Source organism: Xiphophorus maculatus, chromosome 8 (genome assembly GCF_002775205.1).
Source record: "Xiphophorus maculatus strain JP 163 A chromosome 8, X_maculatus-5.0-male, whole genome shotgun sequence".
Taxonomy (NCBI): domain Eukaryota; kingdom Metazoa; phylum Chordata; class Actinopteri; order Cyprinodontiformes; family Poeciliidae; genus Xiphophorus; species Xiphophorus maculatus.
Window position 1 is genome coordinate 26,442,643 of NC_036450.1, and position 16,219 is coordinate 26,458,861.

At 40.3% G+C, this 16,219-nt stretch overlaps 1 protein-coding gene across 3 annotated transcripts in view; it reads left to right on the top strand.

Moving 5' to 3' along the window:
* The window catches only part of LOC102229803 (serine/threonine-protein phosphatase 2B catalytic subunit gamma isoform-like), a 32,573-nt gene that overhangs the window by 3,272 nt on the left and 13,082 nt on the right, over positions 1–16,219 (top strand). For all 3 annotated transcript variants that reach the window (XM_005812590.2, XM_023338225.1, XM_023338224.1), the window contains exons 2-3: positions 11,837–12,034; positions 13,160–13,284. In XM_005812590.2, the coding sequence (XP_005812647.1) occupies positions 11,837–12,034; positions 13,160–13,284 (323 nt within the window). The remainder of the gene's footprint in view (positions 1–11,836; positions 12,035–13,159; positions 13,285–16,219) is intronic.

Below are 16,219 nucleotides of genomic sequence, written 5' to 3' on the forward strand. Positions count from 1 at the left end.
TTGTGATGTTCTTTGTGATTTTTGTGGCCTAAAATGACTGATTTCTGCAGTACCTTTTTTGAAATGTTGAAGTCAAAGTTGCAGTTTATTTAAGTTTTATTTTTGCCTTAACCCGGTCTTACTAGAAAGTGAAATCGCTGCACATGACAAAGACACAGGATTTTAACATGGTCCGTGATTAAAGTGAACATTTTCAGGGTCCTTCTTGATATAGCAGCTTTACACAAATCAAATCCTATCCTGAGGAGAGGTCAAAGTGCAAAAGAATAATTCCATATTGTCTCATCCAGGTTAAGATGAACTGTAGACACAATAGAAGCAAATCTTTCAGAACATCTCTCAGAAAAAAAAGTCTGATATTAACATTTAGAGTCACTCATGCTGTCAGGTTTGGCTTTCAAGATACCATGGGAAACAGGAAGTTGAATTAGAAGGGGGATAATGAGATTGGTCAAGATTCAGCTGAATTGCAGTGATTGGTCAGAAAAGAAGGAAATACAAAACATTAAGGTGATTGGTCAGATTTACAGAACAATTACGATGACTGAGCGTGTGCAATGTTGAGTTGCAATCTCAGTATTGTAGCTTCCTGGAGGAAGTGAGTAATATGAATAATAATAATAGTATTAATAATATGCTCTTGTCAGATGAGACCACAATTGAACCTTAAAGCTCACAAGCTAACGCTGACTAGCTGCTGGTTCTGTCAGCTGTTTCTGTTTTAAGGCAAACTCAACGACCTGACAATGTGTGTTAGGTATAATGTTGTCAAATACTTGAGACAACTAAAAACACGTAGAACTGTCTATTTTAATCAAGTTTTAATATGCGTTAATACTTATAGTGGAAACTATCTGGGCACTACTGCAGAAGGTAGCACACTTGACCGTGGTAACCTCCGCTCCCGGGCGTACAGCCAATCAGAGTCAAGGAAAAGGAACGGCGTTCCTTTAGGAAACAGAGGGGTGGGGCAGGGAACTCCTACAATTATTCTGCTTTGACTACAAATGGCAGTGCTTTCACACTTCTCAGCAAATGGTGATGTGAAGTTGTTTGCAGCCTTAATAAAAAAAATTTAAAAAGTAAGAACAATTAAACAAAAAGTGTTTTACTTTAAGATGATTCGGCAACTTGGTGGCCTAAGAGATGACAGGGGCTCAGTCTGGATCGATTTTTATGCTTTTTTTTCTTTTTATGTTATTGAATAAGGCTGTCGCAATAAGAAATTAATGACATGATAAATTTAAATGATCTCAGTAGTTTCCATTCTGATGATGAATATTTTTTGAAGGTCAGTTTTGTTTACTGAGACATCATAATCCAGTTTATTTATGCATTTGGTTGCATGTTTTTTTTCTTCCCTTTATTGTTTTTGTCGCATTTTATTTTGGACATATGAAATATCTTCATATGTCCAGTGTTCCAGCTTATAGGTCATTGAAAGGGCCAACTTGTATTATTATGACATTTTCCATATATTATTTATTAGTTATATTATTTGAAAATGATCTCAAAACCAAATATTATCGTTTATCGCAATCATTTCTGTGACAATGTATCGTCCAGTAAAATGTCAGATTGTGACATGCCTAATGTCAAATTGATTACATTGAAATATTGATTATTCTTAGCAAACCTAAAATGGAAGGGTTTGTTACAACAGCCTAGTCAAAGCCCAAAGTGGAGAAATTGTGGCCAGGCTTTTTGAAAATCCTGTATCCTATTTAGGCTTTGGAAATTATTGTGTAGTTTGTTACTATTGCATTTAAATTTTTTAATATCACATCAGATCCTTACAATAAGTTCTAATTGATTGTTTATTTTTGGGGGGTTAGTTTTGTTTATTTATTTTTTTTTTTCCTTAAAAATAAGTTACAAATGACAAAAAATATTTTCTCTCATTTGGCTTTTATTTCAGAGCCTGACGTTACCAGAACAGAGTCACAACATTAGCAGAATAAAAACTCAACTTAACCACAAAAACACCTCTTAAAATTACAAGGAAAAAGCATTTTAACCATAAAATAGCTCAGTTATCAGGATCTGATGTCGCCACCTCCGTCCATGTTGAAGTTTTTTTTAAATAAACTCAGTTGTTTGCACAATTGTTTCAAAGTCTTGCTACTGCTGATAATTTGAAGTTGATGTGTTTAAAGATTATTTCTATTTTGAGTAAATCATACGCCAAAGTGTAACTTCACAAGATGCTCAACAGCCGTCATTTAATCTTTCTATTTCTCATGTTGGTCTCATAAAATTCCCACTTTATTCTGGTAATATCCTGTCATAAACGTCACTGGAATTTAGAGTCTAAATAAATAGTAGCTGTAAACAAGATGGCCGCCCTGTGTGTGCTGACATCACTCTGAACCATGGAAACCTCCAGTGTGCATTGGAGGGAAAAAAATCCAGATTTTCCAAAGATTAAATCTTCAAAAACCAAGAATTGGATTAATTGACAAAATGCATTTATAGCCCAGCCCTAGTTGGATGGTAGCAGACGGCGATATGAACGTAAAGTTTTATCATGATACTTTGTGGTGATTGGCAATGATAAAAGTGATAATAAGAGATATTGCTGTTTTATTTTAAAGAACTGTATGGTTATGACTACATGGCACATCATTCACAGCTCCACAGGCCTAATTAAATCCTGCTCTTGAAAAACATGGAGTTTGTGAAATACTTCTTTAGGACAACAGTCACATGAAGAAGTGAGATTTGTATCACTAAAACAGTTTAACTGCATTTAATCATGTTTTCAAATGTATTGATATCTATTGATACACCTTTACTGAACAAACGGTGGATAAAAATAATTAAAATAATAATCCAGACCACACAGACAGTCTGAAGGGATTTTAAACATCATTAATTGGAGTTTATCGTGACAATGAATCAAAATCTTATCGTGATTATTAATCCATTAATCATATTCATGATAAATGTTACGCTTAAATGCCCACCTCTTTTAGAGGGTGTGAAAACTTTTTCTGGAGGCGCTCTGCTAACTCACGGCAGAGTGGTCTCTGGTGATATTGCCATGGAAACGGCTGCGGCAGGCAAGCTGATGCATCGCTGCTGTTAGCTGCTTTCAGCTTCCAGCTTACTTACTGATGGTAATCCAATCAGTCCTGCCTTTTGCCTCGCCCGCCATGTGTAATGATTGTTTCTGCATCCATGATTGATGAGGCCCGTCCAGTGAGGAGCAGGGGGCGTGTCCTCTGTGACGCTCTGTTCAGGGATCAGGGCTCAGCTGGCTCCTCGCAACAACAGGTTGGGGTAAGTGTCATGTTTTCCCTCATTTCCACCCGTTCCCGTCCACACAGCCGCAAAGTCATGCTGCTTCTTGCTCTCTCTGCCACTTCAGAGAGTGTTGTCAGTCAGCGGTTTGCCCCATATTCTCCTGGAACGCTCCAGCAGCGGTTCAGTTCTGAAGGCCCAATTGTTTCTCACACAGCCCACTATGGGCATCAACGTTTTTATCCAAGAGCCAGACTGATCAGGCTTAGGCTCCCCGGACCACTTCACCAGTAACAGTCGCTTGTTTGGCTCTAACTTTTATTTTACCGGGAAGACAAAAACTCACTGAGATAAAAAAAAAAACTCTCATTACCAGAGTGTCCTGGGCTTTGCGGATACAAACAAGGCAATTTAAATTTTCCTACTTTAAAATAAGTAGCTTGAAGCACTGTTAATACCTTCAATAAGAGCTGTCAAAATCAGCATTTTTGTTTTACTATCATTTAATTTGAAACATATAATGATGTCTAATTTTTAACCGAAATGAGCCTGTGCTCACTTTTAAAGGCAAGTAAAATTGCAGGAAGAAGGAAAATTTATAGTGTGAAATAATTTGACCCGGCTGCAAGGTGGTGCAGTAGGTAGCACTGTTGCCTTGCAGCAAGAAGGTCCTGGGTTCGATTCCCGGCCCAAAGTCTTTCTGCACGGAGTTTGCATGTTCTCCCTGTGTATGTGTGCGTTCTCTCCAGGTACTCTGGCTTCCTCCCACTGTCCAAAAAAAAGCCTGTCTCTAAATTCTCCTTAGGTGTGTGTGACAAATTGACCCAAGGGGAAGAATATACAATCAAAACAAATCTGGTCTCAAAATTGGGCCTTGAGGCACTCCATAAGTCGAGAGAAGCTATTTTTGAGCTGAATGGGATGAACAATAGATGGATAGATGTGGGCATTTTGTTGCCGTTTACCACCATTCAATATGAAAATCACAAGTGCAACAAAAAACAGATTTGCGCTGGTTTATGCACAATGGTATGAAATGGCTTGTTTACAGGTTAATAATGCAGATAAATCACATCAGTCATATTCCCTCATCATCTAACTAATGATGTTTAAATCTTTCTAAGGATTATTTCTACATACATGTTCAGTTAGTTTATATGAGTAATTTATTGCACAGTTCACACGAATAGTCAAAGTGTACTGTTTGGAGTCATGTGGTAAATGTTAAAAATTCCTCAGGAACAAAAGAACAAGCCTAAACTTGAGCTGTCCTCCATGCTGAGCAAACAGTCACATTCTGACAGCGACACAAAGTTGTTTAAAGGTTTAATATGCTGCCAATTTCCACTTTGTCCTGAAGAACAATAGAAAAGCTAGTCTTGGCAGAGCCTTTAATTGAGCTCACAGTCAGCCTGAGGTTTGTCTTTTTTAAACACCCAGAACCGTTAAATTCCATTAGCATGCCACAAAAATGAGCAACATTTTAGTGGCATGCTAAAACATTTGCTAAAGCTAAAACATTTATTGATAGAATAAATGATTACATTTATTCTATCAATTATTTTTGCAATTATACAATACAATTATGTGTCTCTCAAGTGGCCGCTTGTATAAAGTAGTTCTGCTGTATAAGAAGGCAGTGCACAATAGTTTGATATTTTTGAAATGTATTGAGCTGTCTTTAGGCAATTGTGGAAAAACGTGGCTCAAAAGGTAAAACGATGTCAAACATGATCACTTTCTTTACTGATATCACCCTAAATCCTAATCGTTATCAGAGTTTTGGTTCCCAGACAGTGAAATCCCAATCCTCCTCTAACAATGTGGAGCAGGCTCTGCTCCCATGTTACCACCGCCCTGCAGTTCACTTCTCAGAGTCCTGCTGCTTGAACGCTGTTGGACTTCCTGCAGCCTCCCTCGCCACACCAGAAGCTAACATGTTGAAGTTCCTGATGGTCCAGATAAGTTCTATCAGCTGCTGCAGTTTCCTGTCTGTGAGGCCATTTTGGTGCAGCTGCTTCACACTGTCTACAGGTTTCCACCAAAACACGACACGGCTCTCTTTACAGCAGTCAGTCTTCATTATATTCTGACAATGTGAACCCACACCACAAAACTGAAACCACACAATTTGCAAAACACATCAGTGTGTCTCTGCTCTGAATGTGGGGTTTGCTGGCTCTGAGACGAGCCATTAGGGTTGAGTCCGTCGCTGAGAGCAGAGCTACTGACAGACAGAGACTTCAGCCGTCCAGGTGGTTCAGTTGAAGCATAACCAACTTCCTGGATGAAGAGCGCTGAGCCAATCACAGCAGGGGTCTGCTGCAGTTCATGGTCAGGTGGTCAGTAGAAGTGTAAGGCTGCATTCAGATGGTCACTGAAGCAGCAGTCACACTGTCGGCTAATTTGCGCATGTGTTGAGAGAAATATTTCCAAGGAGTTTTTTTTTTTCTTTTTCTATGTCATTGTAATCGTAAAAATAGTAAAGGATTTATAGAGAATAGCATGAAGTAAAAGTAAAAACATCTTAACCGCATTTTGCAAGATTTTATTTGAAAATAAAATATCAAGTATGTGCCCCTGCACCATAATAAAACGAGGAAAGAGTAATAAATTAGTGCTTTCCATGAACTTATTCCATATATAGTCTTGTACAGTCCATTAACACCTTGAGTTAATCTCATAGAAGATGTAATTATTCTAAAAATTATACCAGGAAGCGGTCTGTAGCACAGGGCATTCTGGGTAAATGCACCCAAAACAAACCAAGTACTTCTCAAACAAACTCGTAAAGTCTTCATGCTGTTTCCTTCTGTGGTTCTTGGTGCAGCGCCACCACAGGTGGGGAGGGGTTTTTACATTTTCACATTATGTAACAAATGTTGCAACTTTGGTCCCCAATGGAACTGAGACTACTGGACTATCAGGTCTAAAGACTTGGTTCATAAAAGTGGTCCACAGTGGAGTTCATGATTACTACTAAAAGTGAGCTGGGTTTGTACGGTGCCCATTGAGGACCCAACTGAACAAAAAGCAATTTAAAAAGAAGACCAAAAGCTGAGCAGTGCTTTACTGAAGCTATTGACATACAGTGTGATGAAGTCTTCCTCTGTCCCTCCAGCCGTTGATTATTTGACTACCACTTCCTCCTGCGGTCGATGAAGCCTTTCTCTCTCGCTTGTGGTTTTTATTTTCCTCTACAGACTTGAGGCTGGCTTCACAGGTTGCTCTGTTCAGGCCGCACATCTACACATCGTCACTGGACTGCTTTCTGCCCTGCTGGTGATGAACCAGTTCAGGAGCCAGCGGCATGATTGGCAGGATGTGTGCGACCTGGTTTGCTTTCATTAAACTAGACCACAGAGCCAGCTGTGTGTGTGTGATATATAGGGAAGTTTTCTTTCAGTGAATGAGAAGAATTGTGTGCGTAATGTCAGTTTTCAACAAAATGTCAGTTTTGTTTTAGAAAACGGTTTTATTTATTGCATTTGTACATGTTTTTGTGTGTGGGGGGGAGGGGTGTCAGCAGTCTATGTCCTCCGTGTAAACCGTGTTTACCATCATGTTCTACTTAGAAAAAACAGAAATCTCCTGACAAACTGGGAGGTGTTCACATTTAGAGCAGCTCAGTTCCTCGCCATTAATAGACACATGATTCAGTGAGTTCATGTGCTTTATTCAAAGCTTTTCATATTCTGCCAACAATAAGAACATGAGAAATAAACAATGAGATAACCGTGTATATTGAAGATTAGAAATGGGGACGAGCTTGAGTGTTTTATCCTTCATTGTTGTTTTAACCTGAATGCATCCTTCCATTTTTAAAACAAATTAAGTGACTGAAAACTAGACGGCATGGAACAGAAAACCATTCAATACCTGTTTTAAATGCAAACTGCTACATTAAAAAGTGGCCAAACATCTTATGTTATATCCAGCTAATGGAACATAATGATTGAATTCATGAAATGAGATTTCAGAGACTGAGTCAACTCAAAATCTACCTTTTTTCCACAAATATAGTAAAAGTTCAAGGAATCTCAAACTTCATTTAGTCTCTAAATCATGTGAAATATTCCAGTCCAGGGTTCTACTTGTTTTCACGCTGTTTTTATGGAGGCAAATTGAATGTATTCCTGTTGCTTTTCAGGTTCAGGTCTAAAGTTTTATTGTAGATTTTGAACTACATGTGTTCATTTTGAGTTGGGGTTCCTTTAATGAAAACTTTGAAACAGCCGTTCAGTTTAGCGCCAACAGGAAGCTAAGCCTTCTGATTCCAAGCTTTGGTATGCGACGGCATTTAGAATTTTTTCTAACGTTTTGGATATTGGCTGACAATACCACAGGTCCACCGATCCGATACTAATATCAGAATCAGTCCTGGTATTGGAAAAAAAATTCTACATTGGATACCGTGACAATGTGTCCGATCCATCAGGGTAGATCTATTCAGTTTAATTCTATGCTTTGTGCTCTGAGCGACATCATGCTTTATTTATTTTGCATTATCTTTAGAATTTCTAACTGCACTTCCTGAACTATTTGAACGAAGGTTTGTTGCAGTTAAATTTTACATGTTTGACAAAGGCAGTCAGCCTATTGTTGGTTTTTACGGCTGTTCTCCTGATTGCTCTGGCTGAACAGGTTGGAGTTTGTTTTTAAATGTTTGACCAAGCTTGTGAAACTATTGATGTATTTAAGTGTGCTCTACCGGTGCAGTGTTATCAAATAAATTTGTAACATTTCTTTGTTTTAATTAAACAAACATTTTAAGTCGATTCAGTATCGGCTGATACTAAACCTCAGATATTTGTATCGGTATCGGAAGTGAAAAGAGTAGTAATCTGATATTATCTTTTAACAGTTCACAACTTGCAGAGCAAGAAACAGAATGAAACATGTACATGGCTGTCACTGAGGCGGGAAAGAATTTAGTGTGCAAGAAGAAGAAAGCTGCTTGGGCTGTTCTTGAACGGCATCGTTCTGGCGTCAAATTTTTTTTAAGGCACACGTCACACTGAAGGCCCACAGGCCAAATCCAGCCTGCCTGTCAAATTTGTTTTAGCTCTATAGTGCCAAATTAAATCAGTGTGGAAAGATGTTTAATAATAGTTAATTTTGAGTAGGACTTGTGGAATGCAGGAATTACTACTTATTAATATTTGAAGAGTTTGTTGATGGGTAGTTTTATTAATACACAATGAGCCCTCTGAACATTTTTCATCTTGACATGGCCCAAAGTGAGTTTGCTGCCACTGTTATCAGACTCAACCTGCTGAGTCTAACATCACAGAACCCTGCTGAATGTCTAACCTGGTCTGAACTCTGACCTTTAGACAGGTGTTGTAATTAGCTCTTAAATAACAACAACACAGTACAGTGAATCAGATTATTTGGTTAAGGTGGAAATTCCACTTCCAGTGTTACTGTGATGTTTATGTAACGAGAACTAAGCACTATAATAAACTTCACCATGGAGACGGGGACATCCTCTTCCAAATGAAGTTATTGACCAAACATGCAATGTCACTTAAGAGTCGTAAATTATATTAAACTGATTTTGTATCAAAATCTTTGCAAACTACATTTTCATTGTTACATTTGTACAGTTTTATCAAAGCAAAGTCACAAAGTCCATATCTGTATCTCAGGTTTATCAGCATATTTATCAGGCATCTTATTTGAATGTCACATTGTTTACTATTACTAAACAGTATGCTGTTTACTAGAGTTCATGCTATTTACTGTGACCTCTGTGTACCACTCCACCTTGGTAGCTGCTGGACATTTTAATGAGCGGCCAGTGAAACACGATGATTGCAGTATTCTGTTCAGTTTTACTCTTTGTATTTGCATAATTATTGAGACGATGGATATCCCATTAAATCAAGTATCAGGAATGTCTTGAATAAAGCCAGTAGCAGTTGTTGTTGGTGTGCTGTCACACCCTCAGCCAGCGCAGCTACACACAGCCGGTTTCTAGTACAGAGAACAGACAGCTCTGCAGAGTGGAGGAGGGGTAGTGATATGGGCTGCTGCCATTAACACTGCATTAGTTGAAGTTCAGTCCCACTCACTGAAGTTTGACGAACTCCTCAAATTCATTGTGATCTGAAGGAGCCGATGTTCTCAAAGCAACACTGGTTAGTTGGTTACTAAGATGAGGTGTGGTATGTTTACAGTCAGGGGTCCAATAAACGGTGTGCTCTACTGGCACTGTACCAATAAAAAACTGCTTCAGCAGAAATATAAAGATCTCTTAGCCGCTGCCTCCTCCATGTGATCCGCCAGATTTCTCTGTGAAACTGGTATTTTCCAGGAATCGAGCTGTTTGGTATTTCCTCTGGGCGCCGCACCGCGCCGCACTGCCAGAGTGTCTGGTCAAGCCTCAGCATGCCATCGTAGCTCATTGACTTGATTACAGCTCTATGAAAAGGTCTGAACACCACGTTGACTTCCAACACCGACAACGTACAGCAGCGGCCACTTTGTGGTCAGCACAGACATTCCTGGTTCACACTTAAACATTGTTGAACTTTGTTCTACCTGGAACGGAGAGAAGACACTCTGAAATGATGTAATCAGAATGAAATGATCAGACTGAATGGATGCTCATGGGAAATAAGGTGGTGACTGAAGGGTGGGTGTGAGGGAATGGAGTTGGAGAGAAATGTGCCTTTGGAACAGAATTGGGTAGAAGAAACAATGACAAACCAAACCAGTTCGGTGAAGTCATCCTAGTTCACGCTGTAAGATTTTTGTCCCAATTTTCTCCTTCCGATCCTCCTGAGAGATTCCTGCCATGTGTGGTGTGTTAGTGTTCTGGTCCGCTCGGAAAGACATCGTCATGTGTGGGAACTCTCAGGTTTGGAAAATCGGCCCGCAGTTTCGAAATCTTGTCATGTGAACAAGACTTTAGCTTTCTGTCTGACGCTGGAGCAGTGCTGAGTGATGTGACCTGAAATGATCACAGTAACTGTTCTACACAGCGGTAAAAAGAAGAAAAAAACACACTTAGGATGAAAAGAAAAGCAACTCTACAGCCATCCTCCTTCTCTGATCTAACAGTGCAGCTTCAGTACAAAAGTTAAGGTACAGAAAGTTTGAAATCAGAACTGTTGCTTTGTGTTTGGGGTAAAATCAAATGCTGCTGATAATCCCAACATGGCAGAAAGTTGCTGAACGGTGATAACAGAGCAGAGTTCAAAGTGGATCAGGGAAGACCGGGAGTGATTGTAACACTTGTTCCTTTGGTATATTTAACTCCTTGACATTTGAAGACAGAGTTCTCAAAATGTTCTTCAACATACCCGTGTGTGTTCACTACAAACGGCTCTGGTCGAAAATGCTGGAAGAATATCTTGGACTTTGAGTTATACAGATGTCCTTTGTTACATTTTAACTCACCACTTTGGTAGTTTGTAACAATAAGACCAAAAAAAGCAACTATAAAGGCAACTGGTTGAGCCGACTCTCAAGCTTATCAACTTGGTGTTGGATATAAAACAGTTTCACAGCCTGCCGCTGGCATGATCATTTAAAATGAACTCACTAATTTCCATTCTAATATTTCTTTGAAGGCCAATTTTGTTCAGAGCCGTAATGATCCATTTTATTTTTGGTTATGTTTGGTTTTATTCCCATTTTATTTATTGTTTTTGGTTGTTTTGCATATTTCAAATGTCTTCCAGTTCCAGTGTTGTTCTGCACAAAATAATGCTCCATTAGTCTTTGAGAGGGCAAACCTGTCGACAATATATTACTTAAAAAATGGACACCAAAAATATTATTAATTTCTGGGACAATTCTTCATGCAGAAACATTTCTTATCTAGAAATGTTGCTAGCTGTGAGCGTTCTACTGTGCGACGGCGAGCGCGCGGTGGTAAAAATATACTTGATTGAGTCTGCGCCAACCTCCAAGCAGTAAAGTAAACCAGAGTACATGTGGTCTGAAGAGATGTGTTCAGGAGTGTTGTGGCATCATTTGTAGATGAGGGAGGCTAACCCTCGATGGGGAAATGATGCTCCATAGTGCGATGAAGCCATTTTTCCTATTCTGCATGGAGCCTGAGCGAGAACCGATTTCTACTGTGAGGAACTGAAGTTGCGGCAGCTGCCATGCTGAAAGCATCTTCGTGGCATTCAGGTGCTTTGTCTCTGTGTCCTTGTGGAGGATACTTCCTGTTGCAGCTCCGTTTTCAAAGCATTTCTAAAGAGCTGCATCCTCCAGCAGAACCCACTCATTCAGAGGACGGAGCTGCCTTGGCATCAGGCATTTCACAGAACAATTCCAGAGAAATAACTTCTTGAACGAAGCAAAATTTATAAAGAGACATTTGTCGTCAACATGTGGTAAGGGTTGAGATGTTTTATTGAAATCCACCCAGAAAAGAACGTGCGTTTTTCTGCCTCACCTTGGCGTCTCAGTTTGGGTAAGAGCTCTTCCTGCCTCTTTAAGGTAAAGCATCCGAGCAGGAACCGCTCCATCGCTCATGTCCTGTCCTCACAGTGAACCCTGGGTTTATCAGTGTGTTTGTGTCGTTGACGTCAGAGCCTCACCCCCCTGCCTTTCTTCCCCACCATGTTTGCAGCGGTGCCATATCCTCCCGGTACACGCCTGTCGGTCAAAGACCTGTATGCGGACGGGAAGCCCAGCCTGGAGCTGCTGAAGGCCCATCTGGTGAAGGAGGGCCGGCTGGAGGAGGAAGCGGCCCTGCGGATCATCAACGAGGGAGCCAGCATCCTGCGCAAGGAGAAATGCATGCTGGAAGTGGAGGCGCCCATCACAGGTACACCAGTCTACATTCTCCTGTATCTATGAATGCCCTGAAAACTAGATCTGTTGGTGGTCAACAAATCTGTTTTGGGCTAATCCAACTGAAGTAGCAGCAGCTGTAGAGTCTGTGATGTTTTACTGTCTCATAGCAACAGCTGGGTTCCTAATGACAGCAGGGAGAAAAGAACAATCTCTTTATAGTTTCTATGGCCACACAGAAGTTTATATTTCTACTCATATTAGGACTTTGTATTATCTTCCATTCATTTTAGTAACTGCATTAATGCCTAACCCAGACATTTTAATTAAGTATAAACTTTACTAATTTATTCAAAACTCTATTCCAAAACCTAATTCATTTATATGAATTAGGTTTTGAATTAGGTCAACTTATGTTGATCAAGGTTTCATTTGCTTCTAACCAAAGCAACGCTAAACAGCTGGACTTTATCTTTGATTTACAGGGACTCACTGTTTTAGCTGTTATGCAGTTTTCTGGACGGGTCCTGCTGCAGCAAAGACACAGATAGGGCCACACAGATAGGGCTCTTCCCCTTTTTTAATAAATGAAGTAATCATTTAAATAGTGATCACACCATGTCACCTCCTTGGACCTCAGGCTTTCTGCAGTTAGCATATTCCCTGAAGTCTTCCACCTTCTTTGCAAATGCAAACATGTTAAACTTGATCTCAGTATAATAACCAAACATGTATCTGTCTGGAGTTAGTTGTTAAAACAAGAATCAACCAGCTTTTTTTTTTTTCATGGAAATAATAAAAGCCTTCCATGTAACTCTACACCTCTCCTTCAGCCAGTAGACACTGATCTCTGATATGCAAATGACCCCACCTTGTCCGGCTGCAGCTTCCAGTCTGTTCAGACACACTCCACTTTGTTTCTGTCACACACACACCAACATAGATCTGTCTGAAACCTTTGCAAACTAATTTTGACTTAAACAAAAATAGGAAATATTCCAAATAAATGCTTTGTTTCCCGTTATCCATTTGACAGCAGAATACCAAAGCATAGAAATGGTCATCCTAGATTCCACAGGTTTTCAGTTGAGACCCGATGCCGAGTTTTCTAAATGTTTGGAGAAGCTGAACCCAGCTGTGTGTGTGTGTGTGTCTCCAGTGTGTGGGGACGTCCACGGCCAGTTCTTTGATCTGATGAAGCTTTTCGAGGTGGGCGGCTCACCCAGCAACACCCGCTATCTGTTCCTCGGAGACTACGTGGACCGAGGATACTTCAGTATCGAGGTAGGACTGCCCAGGGCTCCACTTCCTGCCTCCTGCTGGAGGTGCATGGGAAACTAGTTGGTGTAAAAATTATGGATCTTAAATGGAATCAATCTGGATTGGCTCATCGGTGCTTTCCAGAAAATATAGATTGGAAATCATCCACAGACCTCAGCTTTCCCTTGATCATTTCATTTCATCCGTCTCATTTAAAGGGCCAGTATCATGTCTGTTCCAGGCACATAGAGTCAGTTTATAGCACAATCAAGTAACTGTGTTACCTTCAGTTGTTATAAAAATGCTGTGTGTATTTAATATGATTTAAAAGAAATTTGACAATACTTAACACCTTAAAATTGGGCCTCTGTCTCTTTAAAACCTCCTGTTCTTTCTGACACTCCGCCTTCAGGAAGTCATCACAACACAGCTCCTCTGTTAACGTTTTTACCTGTGTTTCACTGAGAAGTAGCTCCTATAATGAGCCCACCAGGTGTTTGCTAATTGCTTCTGGCTAGTCTGTAGGAACTGAATGGTAGAGTGGTGGGAGAGGGCTGCTCTGTGAGGCGGAGTCTAGGAAGCTTGGAACTTGCAGCTCTTAGCAGGGGCTTCATCCTCATAGGCGGAGCTAGGTTCACCCAGGCATTGTGTACAGCTGAATGGTTGCCATGGAGATTAAAGGATTTCTCAAACATGCATGAAAGAATCTAAGCAATACTCCAGATGTGCTTTTGATGAGGAAATAACATCATAACATGATGTAAATCTAAAAAAAATATCAATTTTACATAACACTGCCCCTTTAACCTTCTTCTTCTTCTGGTCCTTTAACAGTGGAGTTTTGTCAGTTTCAGTAAACAAAGGCACAGACACAAAGAACTGTTCCATAATTAGAGGCGTTACACAAGGATGTAACAAGTGAACCTTCACAGCTTTAAATAGTGTAGGAAATGAAAGACGCTCTGTTGGCTGTCTCACACCCCTGACTGCCAAACTCAGAGCCCCACCCATACAAACACACAACACAAGCCTGCCAACGCCTCCCTCTCCGACTGTGTGAGGGTTCTGAGCTGAGGAGTGGACTCTGTGTTTTCTGGCTGGCAGCCGTTCTACAGTTAACTTCCAGGAGCCCAGAGCTCATTAAACAGCTGCTGCTTTCTGGGCTCCTTTAATGGAGACGCCGTTAGTCTCCAGACTGACTCGTCATCCAGAGCACTCGGTCAGCTTGACCACTGCACTGTCATCTACCTATAAAAATACACACAGTGTTAAAACTTTGGAATTTGTGGTTTGACAGATTTAAAATATTCTTTGAACAAACCTTGATGATTTCCTCCGATTGCGTGAATTAAATCACCAACATAGGTAATCATTAACTCCTCGTTCCAAACTGTCTTCCTGCTACAGCAGGGAGCTAATTACAGCTACACAGGGTTTTTCTCTTGTCTGAGCCAAATGAGTGATAGATTGTTCATCAGTATTTTTTCCTGCCCTTTGTGTGTCGTTCACACATGAAGGCTACATTCACACAGCAGGTGAACAACGACCCAAATCCGAACAATCCAATTTCCATTTGTTTTCACTCCCCCAAAAAATCTAATCTGTTGGATACAGATCCGATTGTTTTCAAAGTGTTCGGTGTCTGAACCGTATTGTTGCATTTTATCTGACTTCTGTCATTGCATCATAAATCTGCACCAGAAGAAGCCAGATGTGGTAAATCAAGACCTGACCGATGGCTGAAAATTACAATTATGAACTTCTGCCATAAGTTATATTATTATTATTATCAATTATAATCCCATCACTCCTGGCTTCAACTCCACATCCAAACAGTCTTCTCTACAGGAGTTTGGATTTATTCTCTGTTGCTATTAGTTGTGCTTCCTTCATCTTCCCGTTGCAGAATAATTCTAAATCTATCCCTGGACGGCCATTATTGTTATGATAAGCACGTCAACCTTCTTCTGCACATATGGGAATTAATTCATTCATCCAAAAGTCTTGATTTGAGCATTAAGACCTGCTGTGTGAACGTAGCCTGATTTGAAACCGTCAAGTTTATTTGTGCAGCAAGGCAGCTCAAAGTGATTTACATCATAAAAAATAAAAACAAAAGTCATAGAAACAACATAAAGTCAACAAGTGAGAAGCCAGTACCAGACATTACATTTAGACGAGTGCTATCATCAGAATCATCAAATATGTTGATCAACGTTCCAGTTATTATGGTTCAAAACAACTCTAACATGTTCAGTTTTTAACTTTGATTTAAAGGAACTCAGTGTTTCAGCTATTCTGCAGTTTTCTGGAAGTTTGTTCCAGATCTGTGGCGCATAGATGCTGAATGCTGCTCCTAACACGAGAAAACTAACTGTAGACTAGCTTGGAGCTACTAGCCTTGCAAGCAAAGGACAGAGCAATTATGTGGAGAAACATGAGGCTTTCAGCTGCTTCCATTCTGCTGTAGGGCTGATGTATATTTGGGAGATACAGGAGAAATTGAGGAGCTGATACAGAGATAGCAGAGTAACGGTGCTGGTCAGAAGTGGAGCAGAAATTATATCTACCTTAGTACTACCTGAAATGTAAGTTCTAACTGCCACTGTAGTAAATTACAGGTAGACTGTTAACTTAGAAACGGTTGGTAGGGAACCTCTGAGAGATGTGAGCTGAAGCAGTCCAGCCCCGACTTCAGAGCGATTCACTCAGCTGCAGAGAGCGAATCTCAGCCAGGAGACCAGAGCCTTCTGTCTTAGTGAGGGGTTTGGTTGACCTCGTTGCTAGGTGTGGTTGACGCTGTTGCTAGGTGTGATGCTTGTCTTCTAGGGACTGTGATCAGTTAGGTAATCCACCCCAGTAATGAATTGACAGAAATGAACCTATCATAGAATCTAGACAGATGAGAAAAAGTGTCAATTAGGGCTAAAGCGATCAATCGGATGAATCAGTTGTTGAA